Source organism: Coffea arabica, chromosome 3c (assembly GCF_036785885.1).
Source record: "Coffea arabica cultivar ET-39 chromosome 3c, Coffea Arabica ET-39 HiFi, whole genome shotgun sequence".
NCBI lineage: Eukaryota > Viridiplantae > Streptophyta > Magnoliopsida > Gentianales > Rubiaceae > Coffea > Coffea arabica.
In genome coordinates, this window is record NC_092314.1 from 2,269,536 (window position 1) to 2,288,385 (window position 18,850).

Consider the following 18,850-nt stretch of genomic DNA (forward strand, 5'->3'; position numbering starts at 1 on the left):
AACGGAATTAATGGGGTTGGAAGCAGAAGTAGCAGTGGAGCAAACTCTGGAGCATGATAGATGGATAGATTGAATTGGAAGCGGTAATTGAACTGGAGTCTAGCCCGGAGAGGTGGTGGTGGGTTGGGATGGGAGAGGAAGAAGAAAAAAAAGGGAAGGAAATTTTTTTTTTTTTTTTGTATGTTTTGTATATTTTGAAGTGGGTAGGTAAAAAACATAGAGAAGTTTTTTGGGGTTCCTGTAGCAAAAGTTGTTAAAAAACTAGTAGGTAAAAAATTTGCTTAAAAACCTGACTTCCAAACAGGCCTGTATTTGGGACTGACACCGGTTTATTTCCCTTCGCCTTATTTGGGATCAATACTTTTTTTTTTTTTATTTCCCAACAAGAGTTCCCTTTGATTTTCTCAATCTATATTAGAATTATCGGATTTAATTTTAAGCACTTGTATTATTACAACAAATAAACGTTTTTTCAACACCTAAGGGAGTTTTGAAAATGGTAAGTTCACAATCCTCAAAATAGACCTTTTTTTTTTTTTTTAATGACAAAAGAGATTGTACAAGTGAAATATATTGAGATATCGTATTTAAAATATCTATTTATGACCAAACAACCCCTCTTGCATATGTAATCTCTTTTGGACTATTCCGATCGCATGTTACACTTAGCCGTCAACGAAGAACTACGAAAATGTTACGAGCCTTAATTTCTCTTTTCTGCAATTTTTTAAACAGCAATCAGGCCTAATTTTCTATTAGTACTAACCTGGCTTCCCTATTTATAATTTTGTTGAACATTTTCTCCAATTACAAAGTAATATTAATGTATATTTGTTCTATTGTAGCACTAGTATCTATTTTAACGATAAGAGTTATAAACGAGTTGAATTAAATCGAATCGAATCGAATTTTGGTTGAGTCGAGTCGAGTATGAACTTAATTCTACTAAAATCGAACTCAAATTTGAACTCGACGAGTTTTCAATGTAAAACTCGAGTTTGACCCAAACTCGAGTTTGAGTTTAAAAAATAAAAAAAATAATTATTTTATTTTTAAAAATGAATAAAATAATAAATTTTTAATGAATAATAAAATATTATAGATGTATAAGTAATTTTATTGTTAAAATAAAAAATAAATATATAAACACAATCAAGTTAACTCACAAGATAATGAAGCAAGTATTTTTGAGTTCAAATTCTACTTGATCAACTTGAACTCAAGCTCCGTTAACACCGATGTCGAGTTGAACTTTGATTCAAGCGATTCATGAGTAGCTCAGCTCGTATTCAACCTTAAGTATGATATCTTTACGTCGGAGAGGTAAACCAAATATGAATGACATGACGCACAAAGGCCATCATGCTTTATTTCAATTAGCAAAGTAGTTTGGTCTGTCCAAAAAATTCAATACTTCATTCATTCAACCAAGCAATTCCATTTTCTAGTTGATTTTTTTTTTCAATTCATCAATTGGGATTTCTGGTTTTTTAATGACTATGATTAATTAACCAAATTGCGATTTCCAGTATTTTTGTAATCAATAGCAAATTTGATTGAACAAATGGTCTATAGCTTCAAATTGAGTTATGGACCATAATATTGAAATATTCCTTAATTTCAAGAGATATGAATAATACCACATAAGAATAGGTGGAATTTTGAGTAATTAAATAAAAAAGTAAATTGAAATTGATGATGACCTCAAAGACATGTATTATTCGCTTTAAGAAATGTTAGCTGAAAAAAATGCTAAATAAGAATTGGTGATTCATGTTATTTACCTTTAAGTATTATTGAACAAAATTTCAATTGATCCAAATAATTCACATTTGAAACTCACTCCGTAGATTCAAATAAAAATAAATTTTGTTATTGCAATTTACAAGTATCTCAATTGGTAACTATTCGAAAATGACATTATAAACTTATCTCAATCGGTAATCATTCGAGAATGGTATCATAAACTTTAACGTATCATTTATTGTAACTTAATTTCTTATTTATAAGCTGGTTTGATGAATTATTAGTTAGATGTGCACTGAAGAAAAAAATGATTTAATTGACAAAACAATAGAAAAACAAGAAAATGAAAAGCCCAATACTAAAAAATTAAGGTTAAACAGAAAAAAAAAAAAAAAAGGAAGAAGAAAAAAAAGAGGGTTTGGTTTGGTCAGCACTGGACACGAGGGAGATGCTTGGAAAATTGAAAAGCTAACCAACTGTTAGCAAATTTTGACTTAACCGACCAACTAACCAACATGGACCCGCGACCAAACCCAGACTCGATTCCAACTCATCCGTCACCGTCAGAGCCACCACCACCATCACCGTTGCCATCGCCGCAAGTTCTCCACCAGTCCGACGCAGACGAAGACGACGAAAACGTCAAGCAGCTTCAAGAATGCTCTTCTCTCTACCTATCCTTACAGGTTCTTTACTTTTTGCTTCTTTTTTTTTTTTAAAATTTAAAATCTGATAAAATCTTAAACCCTAGACCCTAAAATTGATAAACTAAATAATTGCAGGATTGTCTTATCAAAAGTAACCGAAATTGGAAAGCTTGCCAAACAGGTGCTAGGCTTATTGTTATCATCCAATTGTTAAAGTTTCTTATTTTGTTCCTCCTTTTTTTTTTGTTTAACTTTTTAATTATTTATGTTATTCATTTTATTTAAATATTGAGCAGAAGTTCAAGCATTGAAAGAGTGCAACGAAAGAAGAAAGAGTAGCAAAAAGAAATGAGGATGACGCTGACGATGAGGAGCTGGTTCATTTAAATTTTTCATTTTTATGAAATGAGTGACCAAAGGATTTAATTGAAAGGGTACACTTCATTCTTCAGTTCAGTTTTTGGATCATTTTTTGTTGAGTTTTTGTGATGGATGAGTAATTCTTTGTTTGGAATATGACATTTATATAAGGAGAAGAAATGAAAAACTATTGAAACTAATTGTATTCAATTATGGACAAAACCAATGAAGAAAGACAAATTTGTGGAATTACATTTTCCTTAATTTGCTTTTTTTTTTTTTCTTTTGTTCTCTGTGTATGATTATATACGAAGCTCCTCATTGAAGAAGACCTTCAGAAATGAAAAGCTAGCATCTTTTTTCTCTTTTTTTTTTTTTTTTTTTTTGAAAAATTCCAGCAGTTCTGCTGAAGTAATTGAGTTTCAGAGTTAGGATGACCTAATGGAATTTACATGCTAGAGTAAATTTTGTTGTTGCTACACTATTGTGTTTTGAGATGAGGAAATTGGATAGTGGGATCCCAGTTCCTATGATGACAAATGCAATCTAAGAACTATATTGGTTACTTCAATCACAACGTCTAAGAATCTATGAAAGCATGAGCTTTCTCAATTGTACTCTTTTTTAAGTTCCCTACATGGCATCTTGCGTGTGGTTGTATATAAAATGGACTTTATTTTTGGGTAAACAAAGCAAAGATAGCAGCAATAGCAAAGAAGCCAAGTGCCAGATCAGGATGAAGATATGCTAGGAGGATAGCTGATAACATACTACGAAGGAAGAGCGTAGAAGATAAGGAACATGTGCAGAAGAAACACAACAAAGAAGGATAAGTTTCATATGTTTAGAAGCATGCAGTCTCATATTACATTGCACAGAGACTAGGCTATTACACGATCAAGCAGAAGAATTTGCAGGGATGAACTTAACCGAGATGCTATTGACACAGTGTCGTTCGTCTGTGGGAGTCTTGTACCCCTCTCCTTTAAAAACATGACCTAGATGTCCACCACAAGCAGTGCAGGTAATCTCTGTCCTCCTTCCATCTGGATCTGGCTGAGAAGTTTCCATTTCATTTTAACGTTTAGCAACATGTGCATGGAGCTGGAAGGGTTAATGACAGACAATAGTTAGCATCACTCACAGAGCGGGTAATAGCCCCTGGGAAACCTTCATAGAAAGCAGGCCAACCACAGCCGGAGTCGAACTTTGTTGTAGATTTATAAAGTGGCGTTCCACATCCACCACAGTTATACACCCCTTCACCAAAAAGCTTATCGTATTCCCCAGTTCCACGCAATCTGTATATCATTGCATTGTGTCAGCAAAGCATAACCCAAGCAAATGTCAAGAACTGAGGGACGTAACATTGTCCAAGTGTCCATGGCAAGCTGGATATGCATCTGGTATGTTGGAGTATTCATAAGGTCTACCTCCTCTTTCTCTAAGCAAGGGACACTTTGAAAGTATTGGCTCGTAGACCATTATAAAACTAGGCTGCAAGCACAGGCCATCAGCATAGAAAGAAGAACATTTCAAAAATGTCTCCACATCTTACATTCATCCAGTGCCGCTGCATTAGCTAATTTATCAGTATTGATTTGTAGATATTCTAGTACAACCAATGCATTTTAAGGAGTAATTTTCTTGCTTCAGTCTAACCCATATATGGCTCCTGTATTGTGCATTCTATTCATCTTTACATTCTATTCAATTACGCTTTTGGCTTAATCTTTCTTATTCCCTGGTTTAATATAGAAGAAGTGGAAACCTGAATCATAACATGCTGAGGGTTTCGATACAAGTAGGTACTAAATTACAGAGAGATTTATTAGGCTGGTAAAAATGTCATCAATCCTGCACATAGACCTGCTACCATTTGGCCAACCTCCTCAGCCACTCAAATAAAACAGTTTAATAATAAAAATAATTGAACACAAGGTTCCCAGCCCCTATAATCAGAAGAGCTATGATCCTGTTAAAGTCCTCCATTAGCTACAGGCTATACCACAAAGTTCATATTTTTTTTCCCCGGTGGAAAAGGGGGAGGGAATGGGGGCACTCTTGCACGATAAAAACAGAAGAAAGATGTGGAAGGAATATCATCATTTGCTGAGCAAAACCGTGATATCAAAATTGTAAACAAATTAAGCAACATTAATTAGAAACCTGGTCCATAGTAACAGTGAAAAATCCAATTATCACATGCCAAAAAGATCAAGATTATTAACAGGATTAATCAAACAAAGCACAAGGTAAGTGAAAGTCATCCCATTTAAGTCAATAACATTATTTAAAAGACACAAGAAAAAGCAAAGCAAATACTTCTTGTTTCAGTAAAGTGACCAGTCTTTTATCCATGCCCAGAATACTGAAATGAACAAGAGACATAAAGAATGTGCGGAAATTACTCGGTGCCCTTTTGGCGAAGGATGTGGAACTGTTCAGGGGTGAGAATGGCCTGCCATTCCTCCTCTGATTTGTGAACTGAAGTGAGCATTGCTGCTGCTGCCATGGCTCCTCACGGCTTCGCTTTCCGATGAATCTAGACAGGTTCACTTTCGGACAATGAGGGGAGATTAGGAACAATTGGGCAGTTAACATATTTGTGGCTGAAATGCATGTGGACAGATTAGTGGACTCAAGGGGGGTTCTATGGGAAATATCAGCATTTATACACAGGTCCCCAAGTATCTGGGATTTTACGAACCATTTTGGAATGATGATTGTAGTCATACAAGTACAATCACTTATGCACAATGTACAGCTCGTTCGAAGTTCGAAGGGCTTAAACTTTTATTTGGCTTGTTGTCTTTAGATTGTAGATTTTGTAGAAACTGATTATGGGGAAAAAAATATTGAGAGTAATCGAATTAGTTAAAGCTATTGCTGATAAATTGTTAATTTTAAACTTTTTTGTCTATTGAAAAAATCTAAAATTAAGTGCAAAAGTAAATAAAATTACCAATAAAAATACTTGTCCAAAATCAGTTGAAATAATTAAACCACAACAAGCAGGCGACTGTTGGCCATAGTCCATATTAAGCATTTTTTTTTTGAATTTTCCATTATGGGTCCGTTTGGTTGGACATGGAAGTTATTTTCCTGAAAAATCACTTCCTTCCCCATAATTTTTTCAGTGTTTGGTTATTAAGTGAAAATATTTTCCAAATTCCTTTTTTCATAATTTTCCGGTGTTTGGTTTGCCAATAAAAATATTTTCTGATATGTTTGTTGATATGTTGCAAATATTTTTCTACTCTCAAAACATTCATTTCATTACAAGTTAATTTTAATTTCTATCCATTATAATCATATTATCATTTCTATAAAATATTTATTCATATTACACCATTAATTCTTAAATGGAATTATTAATGATACTAATGAATTGGAGGGGAAAGAAGAGTTAAAAATCAAACGAAAATCTAGCTGAACACTATTCTTTATTGGTATAGTATCATGTCATTATGTTGTTCCTTTGAAAAGGGAGAAAAACCTAAATGCAAAGAATCCTATATTGAAATATAAACCAAGAATTCAGCTTCAGAATCAAAAACCTTATTCATGGTACAGAATTAGAACCATCGGTACATACAAGCACTCTAATCAAGCCTAGAGTGACTAAAATCCCAATTTTCTTACTTGTGTCAAAAACCTGCCGAGCCATATCAATCTGGCCAGACAAACAATAGACATGGATCAAAGATTGCTGAACAAATTCAATAGAATCAAAACCAAATTTACATATGTGGGCATGTGTTCCTTTCCCACATTCCAACGGAAAATCTCGATTAAACCCCTTGAGCAAGAAGGGGAATGTGTAGTTATCTAGTTTCACGTTCTTCTCTAACATCTTCTTGTACAAAACAATTGCATATTCAGGATAACAGGTTTGGGAATAACCCTTTATCATTGTATTCCAGAGGAAGACATTTGGTTCGAGAATTGTTTCAAATACGCGGCGAGCATAATCCATGTCACCAGCATCTTTGGCGCAACTAAAAGAAATGATTTTTGAATACGCTGAAACGTCTAAAGCTAAGCCTTTCTGGATAGCTAGGGAGTGAATTTGCTTAGTTGGTCCAGGGTTTTGCTGTTTTGGAAGAGATAACCCAGATTTTGATGGGCTCTTGGAGCGGGTATGTAGGCTACGAATTGGGTAAGCGGTAGAAACTGAGATAAAATAAAGGAAAAATCGTCCAAAACGTCCCTCACATTTTGTAAAATGACTTTTTTCGTTCCTCACTTTTAAAAGTGTAATTTTATGGTCTTTACATATTCACATCGGTCAAATTTAGTCCCTAACTAGGTTTCCGATCATTTTTTAGTCGGAATCCATCATGTGCAAGGCACGTGATCATTTTGAAGGGTAAATTTGTCAAATTATATTTTACATAATCTGATCTATAGTCCTCCACATTTTATAAAATAAATTTTTTCGTCCCTCACATTTTATAAAATGATTTTTTCATCCCTCACATTTCACAAAATGAATTTCTCCATCCCTCACATTTCAAAAAATGAATTTTTCATTTCTCACTAATTATGTGTGTGAATACATTTTTTTTTAAACACATGTATATGTCTATTGCTTAATAATAATAGCATAAATACATGTATGTAATTGGGCCCAACTTGTGGACTATCTTCTATTTTTGTATGATTATGACTAATATTTACCAATAGAATCTTAATTTGCATATTCTTATTGTATTTTGACCGAAAATAGCTTTATTGGTCAACTTGACAATGAATGTAAGATTTTTTACTAACTAATACTAGATGAAATCAAATGATCACGTATAATATATTGTATTCGTGTTGTTAAGTGAAATCAAATAGACACATACATATATTTATGCTATTCGTATTATTAACCAAAATCAAATAGACATATACATGTGTTTAAACAAAATGTATTCACACACAACTATATATATATATTTTTTAGGGTTTCCCTTTCACACATAATTAGTGAGAGATGGAAATATTCATAAAATAAATAGTCTTTTTGACAGTTCGATTGTCCACAAGAGAGGATAAATGGTCTTTGTCGGAGTTGGAGATGCCACCGGCGAAGAAGAGATTTGTTTGCTGATGAGATGTCGCTGGAGATGGTTTGTTATCACTGCCGAAGAAAAGATTGGTTTTTATCGATGGTTCCTTGCTAGAGGCTGTGAAAAGAAGACTGCTTTACGAAAGGAAAATAACTTCACAACAATGATAGATAAGGAAGTTATTTTCCTCCGTGGGTGTAACTTATTTTCTGTCAGAAATTATTTTTCCAAATTAATTGACAATCAGACAATGAAAAATATGAAAAATGTTTTCCAAAAAACATTTTCCACCCAAACAAACACAGACCCTATATGATGCAAAATTGATGTTGCATTTTCATAAGAGTGTTCGTGATTTGATAACGATTTTATTAAGCCAACTAATCCAAGTGCTACAAATGTATTGAAAAGTTTGAATAGGTGAAATTCGAATCAATTCACAATCTAAGGTGTTGAAATCAGCATTAAATGAAACCTTGAGCCTAACAAAATGAAGAGTACCACCAATTCTCTTCCATGTGAGATCTAAGATGGGCCAGAAAAGCCCAAAAAAATTGGGTTTTGTAGCCAACGACCGATGCCTTACAATGGAAAAGCTCACTATATATATATATATATATATATATGTATACATATATGTGTGTGCGTGCGTGTTTGTGTGTGTACATCCATCATCCGAAACGACAGCGTTTGATGTGGCGCATCCTCCATAAAGGAAAATTTCTTTGTCCCCCCAAATTAAATAAAAAAGCTTCCCATCAGCTTGGCTCTCTCTGCAGTTTAAAACCCCTCCAATCCCTCACCTGAAGCTAGCCCAGAACAGTGTAAACTCGCAAATTCCCCTCCAGAAACAAGCAATTCGGGGAAAAAAAAAATTAATCTTATTGGTTACAAAATCAAGTGTATATGCAAAAACCCATGTGAGATATGTATATATTCATGTTGCCATAAGCTCCTGAAACTTGAGAGAACGACAATATGTCTTTTGGTGGGGGATTTGGAAAGGACTCAGGTCCTGCTGCACCAAGAAACCAAACCCCATTTGGAAATTTCCCTAGGCCTCCTTCCCCAGCTCAACCCTTTACTAGATCCCCCGGGTAACTTCCCTTAATCTTTCTGTAATACATGTGCTTGTGTTTGTGAAGTTATGAACTATTGTTCTATGATTCAGTTAGTTTTGTTTTGGTGTTGTTTAGGTATCTTAATTTATGGTTGATATTTGATAATTTAAAGTCCAAGGTAGTTTAATTACCCCAAGATTTGATTTTTTATTTTTTATTTTGGTGGTGATTCTTGTTGGAGCTGTAGAAACTATTGTAGGACTCTGAGAATTGTACGTGAGAGAGTGTGGGCGTGCGTGCGTGCGTGCGTGCGTGTGTGAGAGAGAGAGAGAGAGAGAGACTGTGTGCTGTGACTTAATTAATTTGGTTTTATTGTGTTCTTCGTTCATGTTTATTTTTCATTTTGGATATGTGCTCCTTTGTCCGGACTCTTGGTGGTTTATGTGGAGGTATGCAAGCACTTCATTATTTTCCAGAATGGCATAAGACTTGCATCCCTTGTTAAGGTCCTTCGTTGCCAGCCAATATGAGAAGTGATTGATTGATGTCTAAAATATGAGAGCAAAAATTATGTCTTCCTGATAGAATTTTTAGTACAGAATGGCATAAGACTTGCATCCCTTGTTAAGGTCCTTCGTTGCCAGCCAATATGAGAAGTGATTGATTGATGTCTAAAATATGAGAGCAAAAATTATGTCTTCCTGATAGAATTTTTAGTAAACTTTACCACTGTGGTCTTGGCCATCAGGTATTCCACTATACGGATTATTTGCAGGATGACAGACATCATTTTGTTTGTCATTTTTAGGAATACTTTTTCAAGGAGTTTTAGTAGCAATTGCATGTTAGTGCTCTCACCTTTCAAAGCATGTACTGTCAGTTTAGGTTAATACTTCTGGTCTCTAACAAATTAGTGTCAATCATGCCTAAGTTGCTCACATTGATTAATAGTTGATCTTGCTTTTATTGCAAGTATTCGTTCTCAAGTATGGAGTGCATATCTGCTGCTGCTAATAAAAGTTTTTTTTTTTGGGTTGAAATAGAGAACCTGAAACTTTCAAGAAAATTAATTCACGCCCTTCGGCTTTTGAAAGCCGACGCTTGGTGACGAGTCCATCTCGACCATCTGCAGAATTTTCAAGGTATTTATACTTTTTTTGGACATGCTTTCCATGTTATTTAATTTGGGATGGCTGTTGATAATGTGGGTACCTTCAAATGATTTTGGAATTAAGTCATAAGTGATAGAAAAAGAGTCTATTGGTATACCTTTCAGTGATATAATTATGGTGTCGCATATTCAGATCCTTGTATGAAATCCCTGGGTTGAATAATAGGGTGGTTATCCAATTTTAATAGTACCAAATGAAACTTTTTGTTCGTTCTATCTTTTTCATTCTTTGTTCTTGAGCTAGTGCTTGCCTTTAATGCTTTTCAATGGCATTATGTTATATGCCATGCTTTTATTTGCTAGGATGACCAAATAAAGAAGAAAAATCATTGAAAATATTTCTTCTTGTCATACTGATGGATGAATATTTTCTCTAGACCCAGTCAATCTGCTCATACGTGGAGCAATGGCCAAAAGTTTTCTTACAAAGACTATGATGCTCCGGTTGATGAAAGCATTGCAACAGTAGTGCCCTTTGTTCCTTCAAGTACTTTTACACCTAGTGTTCCTGCTAAAGGTTCTCAATTTCAAGATACCAGGACAACCGTATCACCTACTTTGGTGGCTTTTGATGAAGAGATTTTGAGAAGATCCATAGATGTTAGAGGAAGGTAATCCTTTCTTTTTTTTCTGATTTACTGTGTTTCTTGTTCCATATGCTGTTAAAAGTTGCAATTATCTTTTGAACTCAACACCACTATACCAACAGACATATTGTTTCCCTAATGCGATGGGTAGTTAGTTCTGTATAGGAAAATTTTGTATTGGTGTGGATTGACATATTGATGGAACTTCATGAACAGTTAAGTTGCTAAGTTTGCAACGAAAGTAAGTTATTAATGTAATTCCAAATCCGTGTTGCTTAATCACAAGTACCGAAGGAATTAAAACTTTTTGAAGTTATAATACCTCCATTTTCTGTACATTTTTAAGTCAAAACCTCTGAGTTTCATATCAAATATGCTTGATTTTGTCAGATCTTACATGGTCTCTGTTTTGTTTCTACTGGAGCATCTGCTTGGGGATACTTCATGATGCCTTCACATAGAATTTTCTAACTTGTTTTTCTCCTTTTGGTAGTCATGCAGGTTTTCTTCCTAAAAGTCAGAGCGACTTGTTTCCACAGCAAATGCAATCACCTCCTCTGCCTTTACTGGGAAACCCCTATGCTGAGGGTGCTGGCCCTCCATTTAGTGAAGTTCAACTGTAAGTTTGGTCTTTGGCATCTAAAACTTGCTAGTTGTTCAGCAAAATGTATGCAGCATTGTTCAGGACCAACATAGCATAGAAATCTATATTATTTAGTCTAATATAAAAAGAACATTAGAAAAGTAGAAATAAACTGGTACAAAGAATTAAGATTTTATTGGGGAGTCATCGGTCCTAGAAGGGAGTTAAATTCTATTTCTTTCACTTTTGTTCTTCCATTCAATACTAAAATGAGATACCCATCTCTCATACTAAAAGGAAAAAGGAAATGAGGAAATGAGAAATTAATAAATTTAGAATGTAGTAATAGTAATGGGATCCATAAATTTCCAAAAAATAGTTTCATTTAGTTCAGGGAACAAGACAATTTGTAAACTTCTACTCTGATTACTATAAACAATTCTGCTTTCTTCATTAAGCAGGTCTGCTTTGTCTTCCAACATGTGGGGCGACCAGTCAAAGTCGTCGGGGGATTTGACCAGCCTGCTCACTCAACCAGTTATATCTTCTGTCTCTGCAAATGCTACTTATGATTCTAGAAGAAAGTCCCCAAACAGGCATGTGGACTCTCAGGTTTCCAAGCGAAGCAGGTCGCCAAATTTTTCCACCAGTAATGGTGGCCCCTTAGAGGATTCTTCACACCTTCAAAATTCCCGGAGGTATACAAGAAAAGCTTATTTTATTGTATCTTTTAGTCTATCGTGGGATCATTTTCTAGCAGCAGGCTAGTCTGACCTTTTTGTGAAGGGTCTTCTGCACAACTATAGCTCTCTAATTGTTTTGATGAGACTTGTGTACTTCAGCCATTAGATCATATAGGAGCTCTTTTGCAATGGTTTTCTGCAGTTATCTGCTCTCTAGATTTGCAGATATGGGTGAATAATGGAGATTAATAAGTCCCGAATTTGTGGTTGAGAAGTGGGAAAAGTGAAATAACATTGTCAGTAAACAGGAGATAAGTCTGCTTATCTCGATTACATAAGTAATGCTAAATCACATGCAGTAATACATGTAGTGCTTGACATTAATGCTTTTGGATTTCGCATCTGAGTGATATCCTGAGAAGAATATTGAGAGACATGAATGAAAATTTTAATGGGCAAGACCAGACCTTGTTGACAAAACTAAATGGGACTGATGTCTGGAAATTGTTGCAACTCCAGAAGATAGTGAAGTTCTTTGTACAGTTTCAAGCTGCAGAGATCCTTATATTTCTTTTTGCTAGATTTGTCACAAGTTTCTCCTTTCTGTTGTTTAAGATGTATGCTGGACATGCATTAATGAACTACCAATTCTCATTTCAAGGCCTTCTACATCACCTCCCAAACCAAGGCTGAGTGCTCAGTATGTGCCTTCTGGTTCTCAAAGTCGTCAAGAATCTTCAACATCAGGGCACCTCAATAAACCAGAAGTAGTTGCAAATAAGCCTATGACCTTTCCAGCTGCCAAAAAAACCAAATTGCCTTCCTCATCAACATTAGATCAAATCTTTCGGGAAACTTTCAATTCCCCGGAGGATGAGATAAATCGGTATTACATTCCATTCAACTTAAGTTTTTAATTCCTTCTAATTTTTACATTTTTTCTTTACTAAGGCTTGTTATTCACAGAGAGTTGCAAGCCAAAGCAAAGCGGTTGATGCGATTCAAGGATGAATTGACACAACCAACGGAAAATGATCTAGTTTCCAAAAATCAAAGCTTTTCTGTGAAAAGACAGCATCCAGTTATGATGGAGAAGCGGAAGTTAAATGGGGAAGATGCAGTTAATATGATACAGGATTCCTATAATGGTCATCTCCCTTCTGATTACGATGGCCTGGATTCATCTGGAATTATAACTGGATTGTGTCTTGATATGTGCCCAGGTATGTCCTTGACTTGCCATCTTGCACTCTATTAGAAATTAAAATTGTGACTGTACCTGAAGGCCATTGGACAAACCACATTCATTGAACCTTGTCCATGAAAAAATGAAAAAGTAAAAGGTTCAAGTAAATTGTGACTGATTTTTCAAAATTAGGGATGGGAAAATAGTTTAACATTGCTCCTTTTAAATGTAGTTTTTGGAAGAGCATTGATGTGATCAAGCGGCATTTAGCTTTAATGCAACTTTCAATTGGAAATCTACAGCAAGAAGCAATTGATACATGCAATTTCTTTGTTAACATGTGATTCCATCGGAAAGGTTCTCTACCCAGAGATGAACTCTCCTAGCTTTTTAGAAATAATGCTTGTGCACATATTCATTGATTCAGCTTTCAACTGTCCACTATGAATTTTTAATCAAGTCAATTGTAAGTTGAATATGCTCTTTGTTCTTGTATTTTAGAGTCAGAGAGAGCAGAAAGAGAAAGGAAAGGAGATCTTGATCAGTATGAACGCTTGGATGGGGATAGAAATCAAACTAGCATATTGCTTGCTGTTAAAAAGGTACATCTATTGAATCCTGAGTGGTCAACCAAACTTTTTGTCTGTCGTCATTTGTTTCAGGAAGTGCATCTGTACATACATAATGTTCTCTACCATCTTTCAGTACAACAGGACAGCTGAGAGGGAAGCTGGAATGATACGACCTATGCCAATCTTGCAAAGGACGATGAATTATCTTTTAAATTTGCTGAATCAGCCTTATGATGATATGTTTCTTGGCTTGTACAATTTCTTATGGGATAGGATGCGGGCCATACGTATGGACCTGAGGATGCAGCATATTTTCAGCCTGGGAGCTATTAAGATGCTGGAGCAAATGGTCGGTCATCTTATAGTGTGATCTAATTTTAATGTTTTCCATATGTGGATTAGACTGAGGACAATGTGTCCTATTAAAATCTGTGTTCTTAGAGGCTGTCTTGGAAGCTTGGATGATTAAAATCCTTGAAAGGCTTTAACCATCTTTAAATTTTCTGTTGCGTTGATTTGGGAACTAGAGTCGCAAATTTGTTCCCAACAGCACTCGTATGGATTCTTCTTTTTTCAGTTTCCAAGAGGGTCTTGGTGTAGTGTTTTCGAGGTTTCAGTAATTCATTGGATCTGGTCCCTATAGGAATCATTCCCTCCAGAACAATGTTCTTGAAACTACTTCTTAACGATTCTCAATACTCCAAGCTTTTTGCTGATGCCGATTTAATTGAATGTTATTTAATTCAACTTGTATCTTGGTTATTAATTCCATGTTAATTGATGTGCTTCTTTCTGTAAGCTATTGGAACGTATTTGTGTGACTAATTAGTGCTATTGTTTCCTTTCCAGATAAGACTTCATGTAATAGCCATGCATGAGTTATGTGAATATAATAAAGGGGAGGGATTTTCTGAAGGATTTGATGCACATCTTAATATAGAACAGATGAACAAAACGTCGGTTGAATTATTCCAATTGTATGACGATCACAGGAAGAAAGGGACAAATGTAGCTACTGAAAAAGAATTCAGAGGTTATTATGCACTTCTCAAGCTTGATAAACATCCAGGATACAAAGTAAGTTGATCTGCTATTGGAACATGTCTTCAACTATCATTCTCAACATCATATGTGAAAATAAGAACATTGTGACATTGTGTTAGGTTGAACCTGCAGAGCTTTCTCTTGATCTAGCGAAGATGACACCAGATATGCGGCAAACTCAAGATGTAATATTTGCTCGTGATGTAGCAAGGTACGCCCTGTATTTGGATTTGGACAGGACATATTGTAAGTCGTAGTTGTTGTCTAAGAAGGATTGTTCTGTTCTTGTAGAGCCTGCAGAACAGGCAACTTCATTGCCTTCTTTAAGCTTGCACGGAAAGCTAGCTATCTTCAGGCATGTTTAATGCATGCACATTTTGCAAAGGTACGTGTCATTACTGCATATGCTTCTGTGGAATATAGCTTCTCTTGCAGATCATATTTTCCTTGAGTTTACCAGTCAGATTGAAAGAATTAGCAATTAGCAAAAATTTTGTTTCACAGTCCATTTTATCCCTGATATTTGGCTTTCAGCCTTTTCTAGATAAAAATTGGGATGGATGGATTAATTATGCTTATTATTGTTGAATATGTTGCATTCGCATTCTTGTATTGTTTTAATTGTTTGTCGAATCCTTTTCTCAGTTACGAACCCAGGCACTCGCTGCTTTACATAGTGGTCTGCAGAACAACCAAGGAATTCCAATAGATCATGTCTCTGCATGGCTTGGCATGGAGGTAAATTTTTTCCATCAATGAGGTTGCTTTCTGTTCCAGATCTTGGATGTCTGACTTTTTATTCAATTTGTTTAGGAAGAGGACATAGAAGATCTTCTTGAATACTATGGGTTCTCTATAAAGGAGTTTGAAGTACCATATATGGTTAAGGATGGTCCATTTCTGAATGCTGACAGTGACTATCCTGTCAAGCGTTCACAACTTGTTAATAAGAAAAAGTCTAGCTCCATTGTTGAGGATGTCTCATATTCTTGTCTAGCCAAATCATCTTCTCCTAAAGAAGCTAGAGTACTCGAGTTGAATAAGGCTGTCGAGCATAAACCGATCCCCATCCAATCTCAGTCTATTGAGATTGACAACACTAACCAGGCAATTGATGAGGAAATGCTTGATTATGCATCATCACCTAAAGATGACATCAAAGTGGCACCTACCCCTAGAACATCAGTCAAAAGGAAACCATACGAGGATCAGTTATCTCCTGCAAACCCTTGTTTGTGGGATTCCTCTGTCTTTCATTCCCCTAGATCACAGCAAAATAGAATTGGAAGTATACAGAAGTCAAAATTTGACACCCACTTCAGAAATCCTCTCAGCAGTGACATACAGGTTGAATCAAGAGCATCAACGTTGCACCTTATGCCTAAGACAGTGGAGAAAGCAAACTTCATGCTAGCACCAAGTGACTTTGTTGTACAAAATTCAGTAGCAAAGCAGCCAATAATAGAACAATTTGGAGAAGAGCAGGTTGGTGTTAACAAAGAAGAAATGACTGAGGAAGTGTCTACAGTAAATTATGATGATGAAGTTTCTGAAGCAAAACTTAAGCTGATTTTGAGGTCTGTATCATTTTGTTTAACATTTCTTTGTAATATGGAGTGCTTCTCTTTGACCAAATGTCTTCTCCGCACGTTTCCCTTACCAGGATTTGGAAGCGCCTTTCTTTAAAAAAAAGAGAATTGCGTGTGCAGAAACAGCTAGCAGCAAATGCTGCTCTGATGTCCTTATCATTGGGGCCTCCTATTTGGCACCCAGAAATAGTGAGTATTTCTTTCTTACCTTTAACTTTATTTTTATCGATTTAATGCATTTGACATAGGTGAAAAGTTATAGCCGTGATTAGCTCTGCACGCCTCACACCTAGGGTTGTTTTTGGCTATATTTGGATATATTTGGTAATCATAGGTAACAAGATACTACAGCTTCTTAGAGGGCATGACATTTTCAAAATATACTCTGTGTTCAGCAATCAAGATCTCCTGGTGATTTTAACATTGACCGGCTTATGAGCAAGAGACTTGAAATTCGAGAAAAGTCGTGGTCAAGGTTGAATGTTTCAGAAGTGGTAGCAGCTGAACTTAGTGGAAAAAATCCAGATAGTAAATGCCTTTGTTGGAAAATTCTTTTACTGGCTGAGCACAGTTCCTATGGTGAAAATTGGGGAAAGGAGTTCTCTGATTTGGCTGCAGTCCCCTGGCTGGTTTCTAAGCTTTTGCCTCCCACATATGATGACGATTATACTGCCGATTTGCCTTTTTCATCTCCCAATACGTCAATATGGAAAAAGTGGTTCCCAAGTGAATCTGGCAACGAGGAGATCTGTTGTTTGACAATAATTAAGAATGCCAAATTAGAGAACCAGAATGAGGAACTTGCTGGTGCAAGTGCAATTGTCTTTCTTGTGTCAGAATTAATCCCCTGGGAGTTGCAAAGACAATGGCTTCATAACGTTCTGATGGCTTTACCTTCTGGTACAAGCTTGCCTCTGTTAATCTTAAGTGGTTCATGCAGGGATACTTTAGACACTTCCTCAATAATCAAAGAGTTGAGGCTTCATGACATGGACCAATCTCGCATCAGTAACTTTTCTGTTGCTTATCTTAAAAGCCAACAAATGGGTCAGGTTGATGGATTTTTTAGTGATGAGCTGTTGAGAGAAGGGTTACAGTGGCTAGCAAGTGAATCACCCTCTCAACCTGTACTTCGCTGCATGAAAACACGTGAATTGGTACTCTCTCACTTGACTTCTTCATTAGAGGTTCTTGATGGCGTGGATGGTTGTGAAGTGGGCCCAAATGACTGTATTTCTGCTTTCAATGATGCCCTGGACCAAACTTTGAGGAAAGTAGCTGCTGCTGTTCATGCAAATCCTGCCTCTTGGCCCTGTCCTGAAATTTCTTTGCTGGAGGAGTCTGGTGTTGATTACAAAGCAATTTTACAGTATTTGCCAAGCTTAGGGTGGAGCTCAGCTGCAAGAGTAGAACTGCTTATGCGTGCATTAAGTGATTCTAAGCTTCCGCCTTTTGAGGATCATATCTTTTGGTGGTGTACAAGTTCTAGTAACGGTAACAACATTGAGAACCAGAGATCACAGCTGGAAAATTGCTTAATCAAGTATTTAAGTGAAACAAGTCATATGATGGGATTGCCATTGGCATCAAAGGAGGCAGGCATTATGCTACAAAAGTTTGCTCAACTCAAGCTGGATAATTCAGCTTATTTTATTATACCAAACTGGGCTATGATTTTCCAGCGTGTGTTTCATTGGCGGTTAATGGATTTGTCCGATGATGCAATTTCTTCAGCATATATCTTGGTCCAAGATGACATTTCCCCGTTAACTTCTGGATTGCATGATAGAGCAGAAGTTAGTACGTCAGTGCCTTACTTGGTCCGTCCTTCTCTTGATGAAATGGTTGCCATTGGCTGTGATTCTTCAACCGAAGAAATGCGCGGTTTTGATCACGGAGCTTCGCGGCCGTGTTCGGCGGCGTGCCATTCAGATGGGCATGAAGTTCCGAAAATGACTATTAATGACAACAACATGGAGGATGATAGAGGGAATTTTGAGCAAATCGACACATCAATTGCGAAACGATATCATAAAGCCAATGATTTGAAGAATGGTAGCGAATCCGCTTTGGCTGCCAAGGCCACAGATGACGCAGACAAATTAAGTGAACTGTTGGATAAGTGCAATATACTGCAGAGCATGATACAAGAGAAGTTATCAATCTACTTCTAGAACGCTAGATTCTTGCTTTTAAGTTTTTGTAACATATGTATTTCTTCTAATTGCTGCCCCCACCCGCCAAAAAGGAAAGTAATAATTTTTGTCCATCATGGCGGGTCTTGTAATTTATTGCGGTGATGCATTGCAATGAGAATCTGACGAGCATTGCAAGATTCTTTTAGCTTACAGTTATATATATCTGGGCTCTTTTCAAGTTCGTCCATCTGAAGGCTTGAGGCTTGTTAATGGGAGGTTGTAGCAGCTTGATGCTGACCAGAATTGAGTTCCAGCAGCTTTGGCGATTCAGATGGCACCGGCTCCTTAATTTCCAGTTGCAGGGATCTTTTATACGTTGGCCCATGTGTTCGTACAAGTGAACTAAAAGCTCAAACTCACTCG

General features: G+C 36.2%; 2 protein-coding genes and 1 non-coding gene across 8 annotated transcripts; 2 read left to right on the forward strand and 1 right to left on the reverse strand.

The window, feature by feature from the left end:
* The first annotated feature begins 2,188 nt into the window (after window positions 1-2,188).
* On the forward strand, window positions 2,189-5,639 carry LOC113734037 (uncharacterized). Of its 3 annotated transcripts, XR_011841393.1 has the most exons (5): window positions 2,189-2,432; window positions 2,529-2,574; window positions 2,690-2,827; window positions 3,447-4,159; window positions 5,121-5,639. It is a non-coding gene; the product is annotated as an uncharacterized protein (transcript). The 3 variants fall into 3 exon arrangements; XR_011841392.1 differs by lacking the exon at window positions 5,121-5,639 and having other exon boundaries at window positions 2,199-2,432; window positions 3,447-4,484; XR_011841391.1 differs by lacking the exons at window positions 3,447-4,159; window positions 5,121-5,639 and having other exon boundaries at window positions 2,208-2,432; window positions 2,690-3,002.
* LOC113734036 (peptide methionine sulfoxide reductase B5-like) lies at window positions 3,565-5,306 on the reverse strand. The gene is made up of 3 exons (XM_027260346.2): window positions 5,165-5,306; window positions 3,898-4,054; window positions 3,565-3,809 (listed from the first exon to the last, which is right to left on the reverse strand). Exons 1-3 carry the CDS (start codon window positions 5,266-5,268, stop codon window positions 3,651-3,653), a joined length of 420 nt encoding a protein of 139 aa, XP_027116147.1. The 5' UTR covers window positions 5,269-5,306; the 3' UTR covers window positions 3,565-3,650.
* A 2,816-nt stretch (window positions 5,640-8,455) lies between the features above and the next one.
* LOC113734038 (SAC3 family protein B-like) lies at window positions 8,456-18,624 on the forward strand. Of its 4 annotated transcripts, none has more exons than XM_027260349.2 (16): window positions 8,456-8,910; window positions 9,918-10,016; window positions 10,423-10,656; window positions 11,126-11,251; window positions 11,677-11,913; window positions 12,560-12,784; window positions 12,865-13,121; window positions 13,586-13,686; window positions 13,790-14,005; window positions 14,506-14,733; window positions 14,820-14,911; window positions 14,992-15,085; window positions 15,346-15,438; window positions 15,514-16,277; window positions 16,364-16,478; window positions 16,685-18,624. In XM_027260349.2, exons 1-16 carry the CDS (start codon window positions 8,792-8,794, stop codon window positions 18,461-18,463), a joined length of 4,779 nt encoding a protein of 1,592 aa, XP_027116150.2. In that variant the 5' UTR covers window positions 8,456-8,791; the 3' UTR covers window positions 18,464-18,624. The 4 variants fall into 4 exon arrangements, with proteins under 4 accessions (XP_027116150.2, XP_027116149.2, XP_027116151.2 ...); XM_027260348.2 differs by having other exon boundaries at window positions 8,485-8,910; window positions 11,674-11,913; XM_027260350.2 differs by lacking the exons at window positions 8,456-8,910; window positions 9,918-10,016 and having other exon boundaries at window positions 10,496-10,656; window positions 11,134-11,251; window positions 11,674-11,913.
* The last annotated feature ends 226 nt before the right edge of the window (window positions 18,625-18,850 follow it).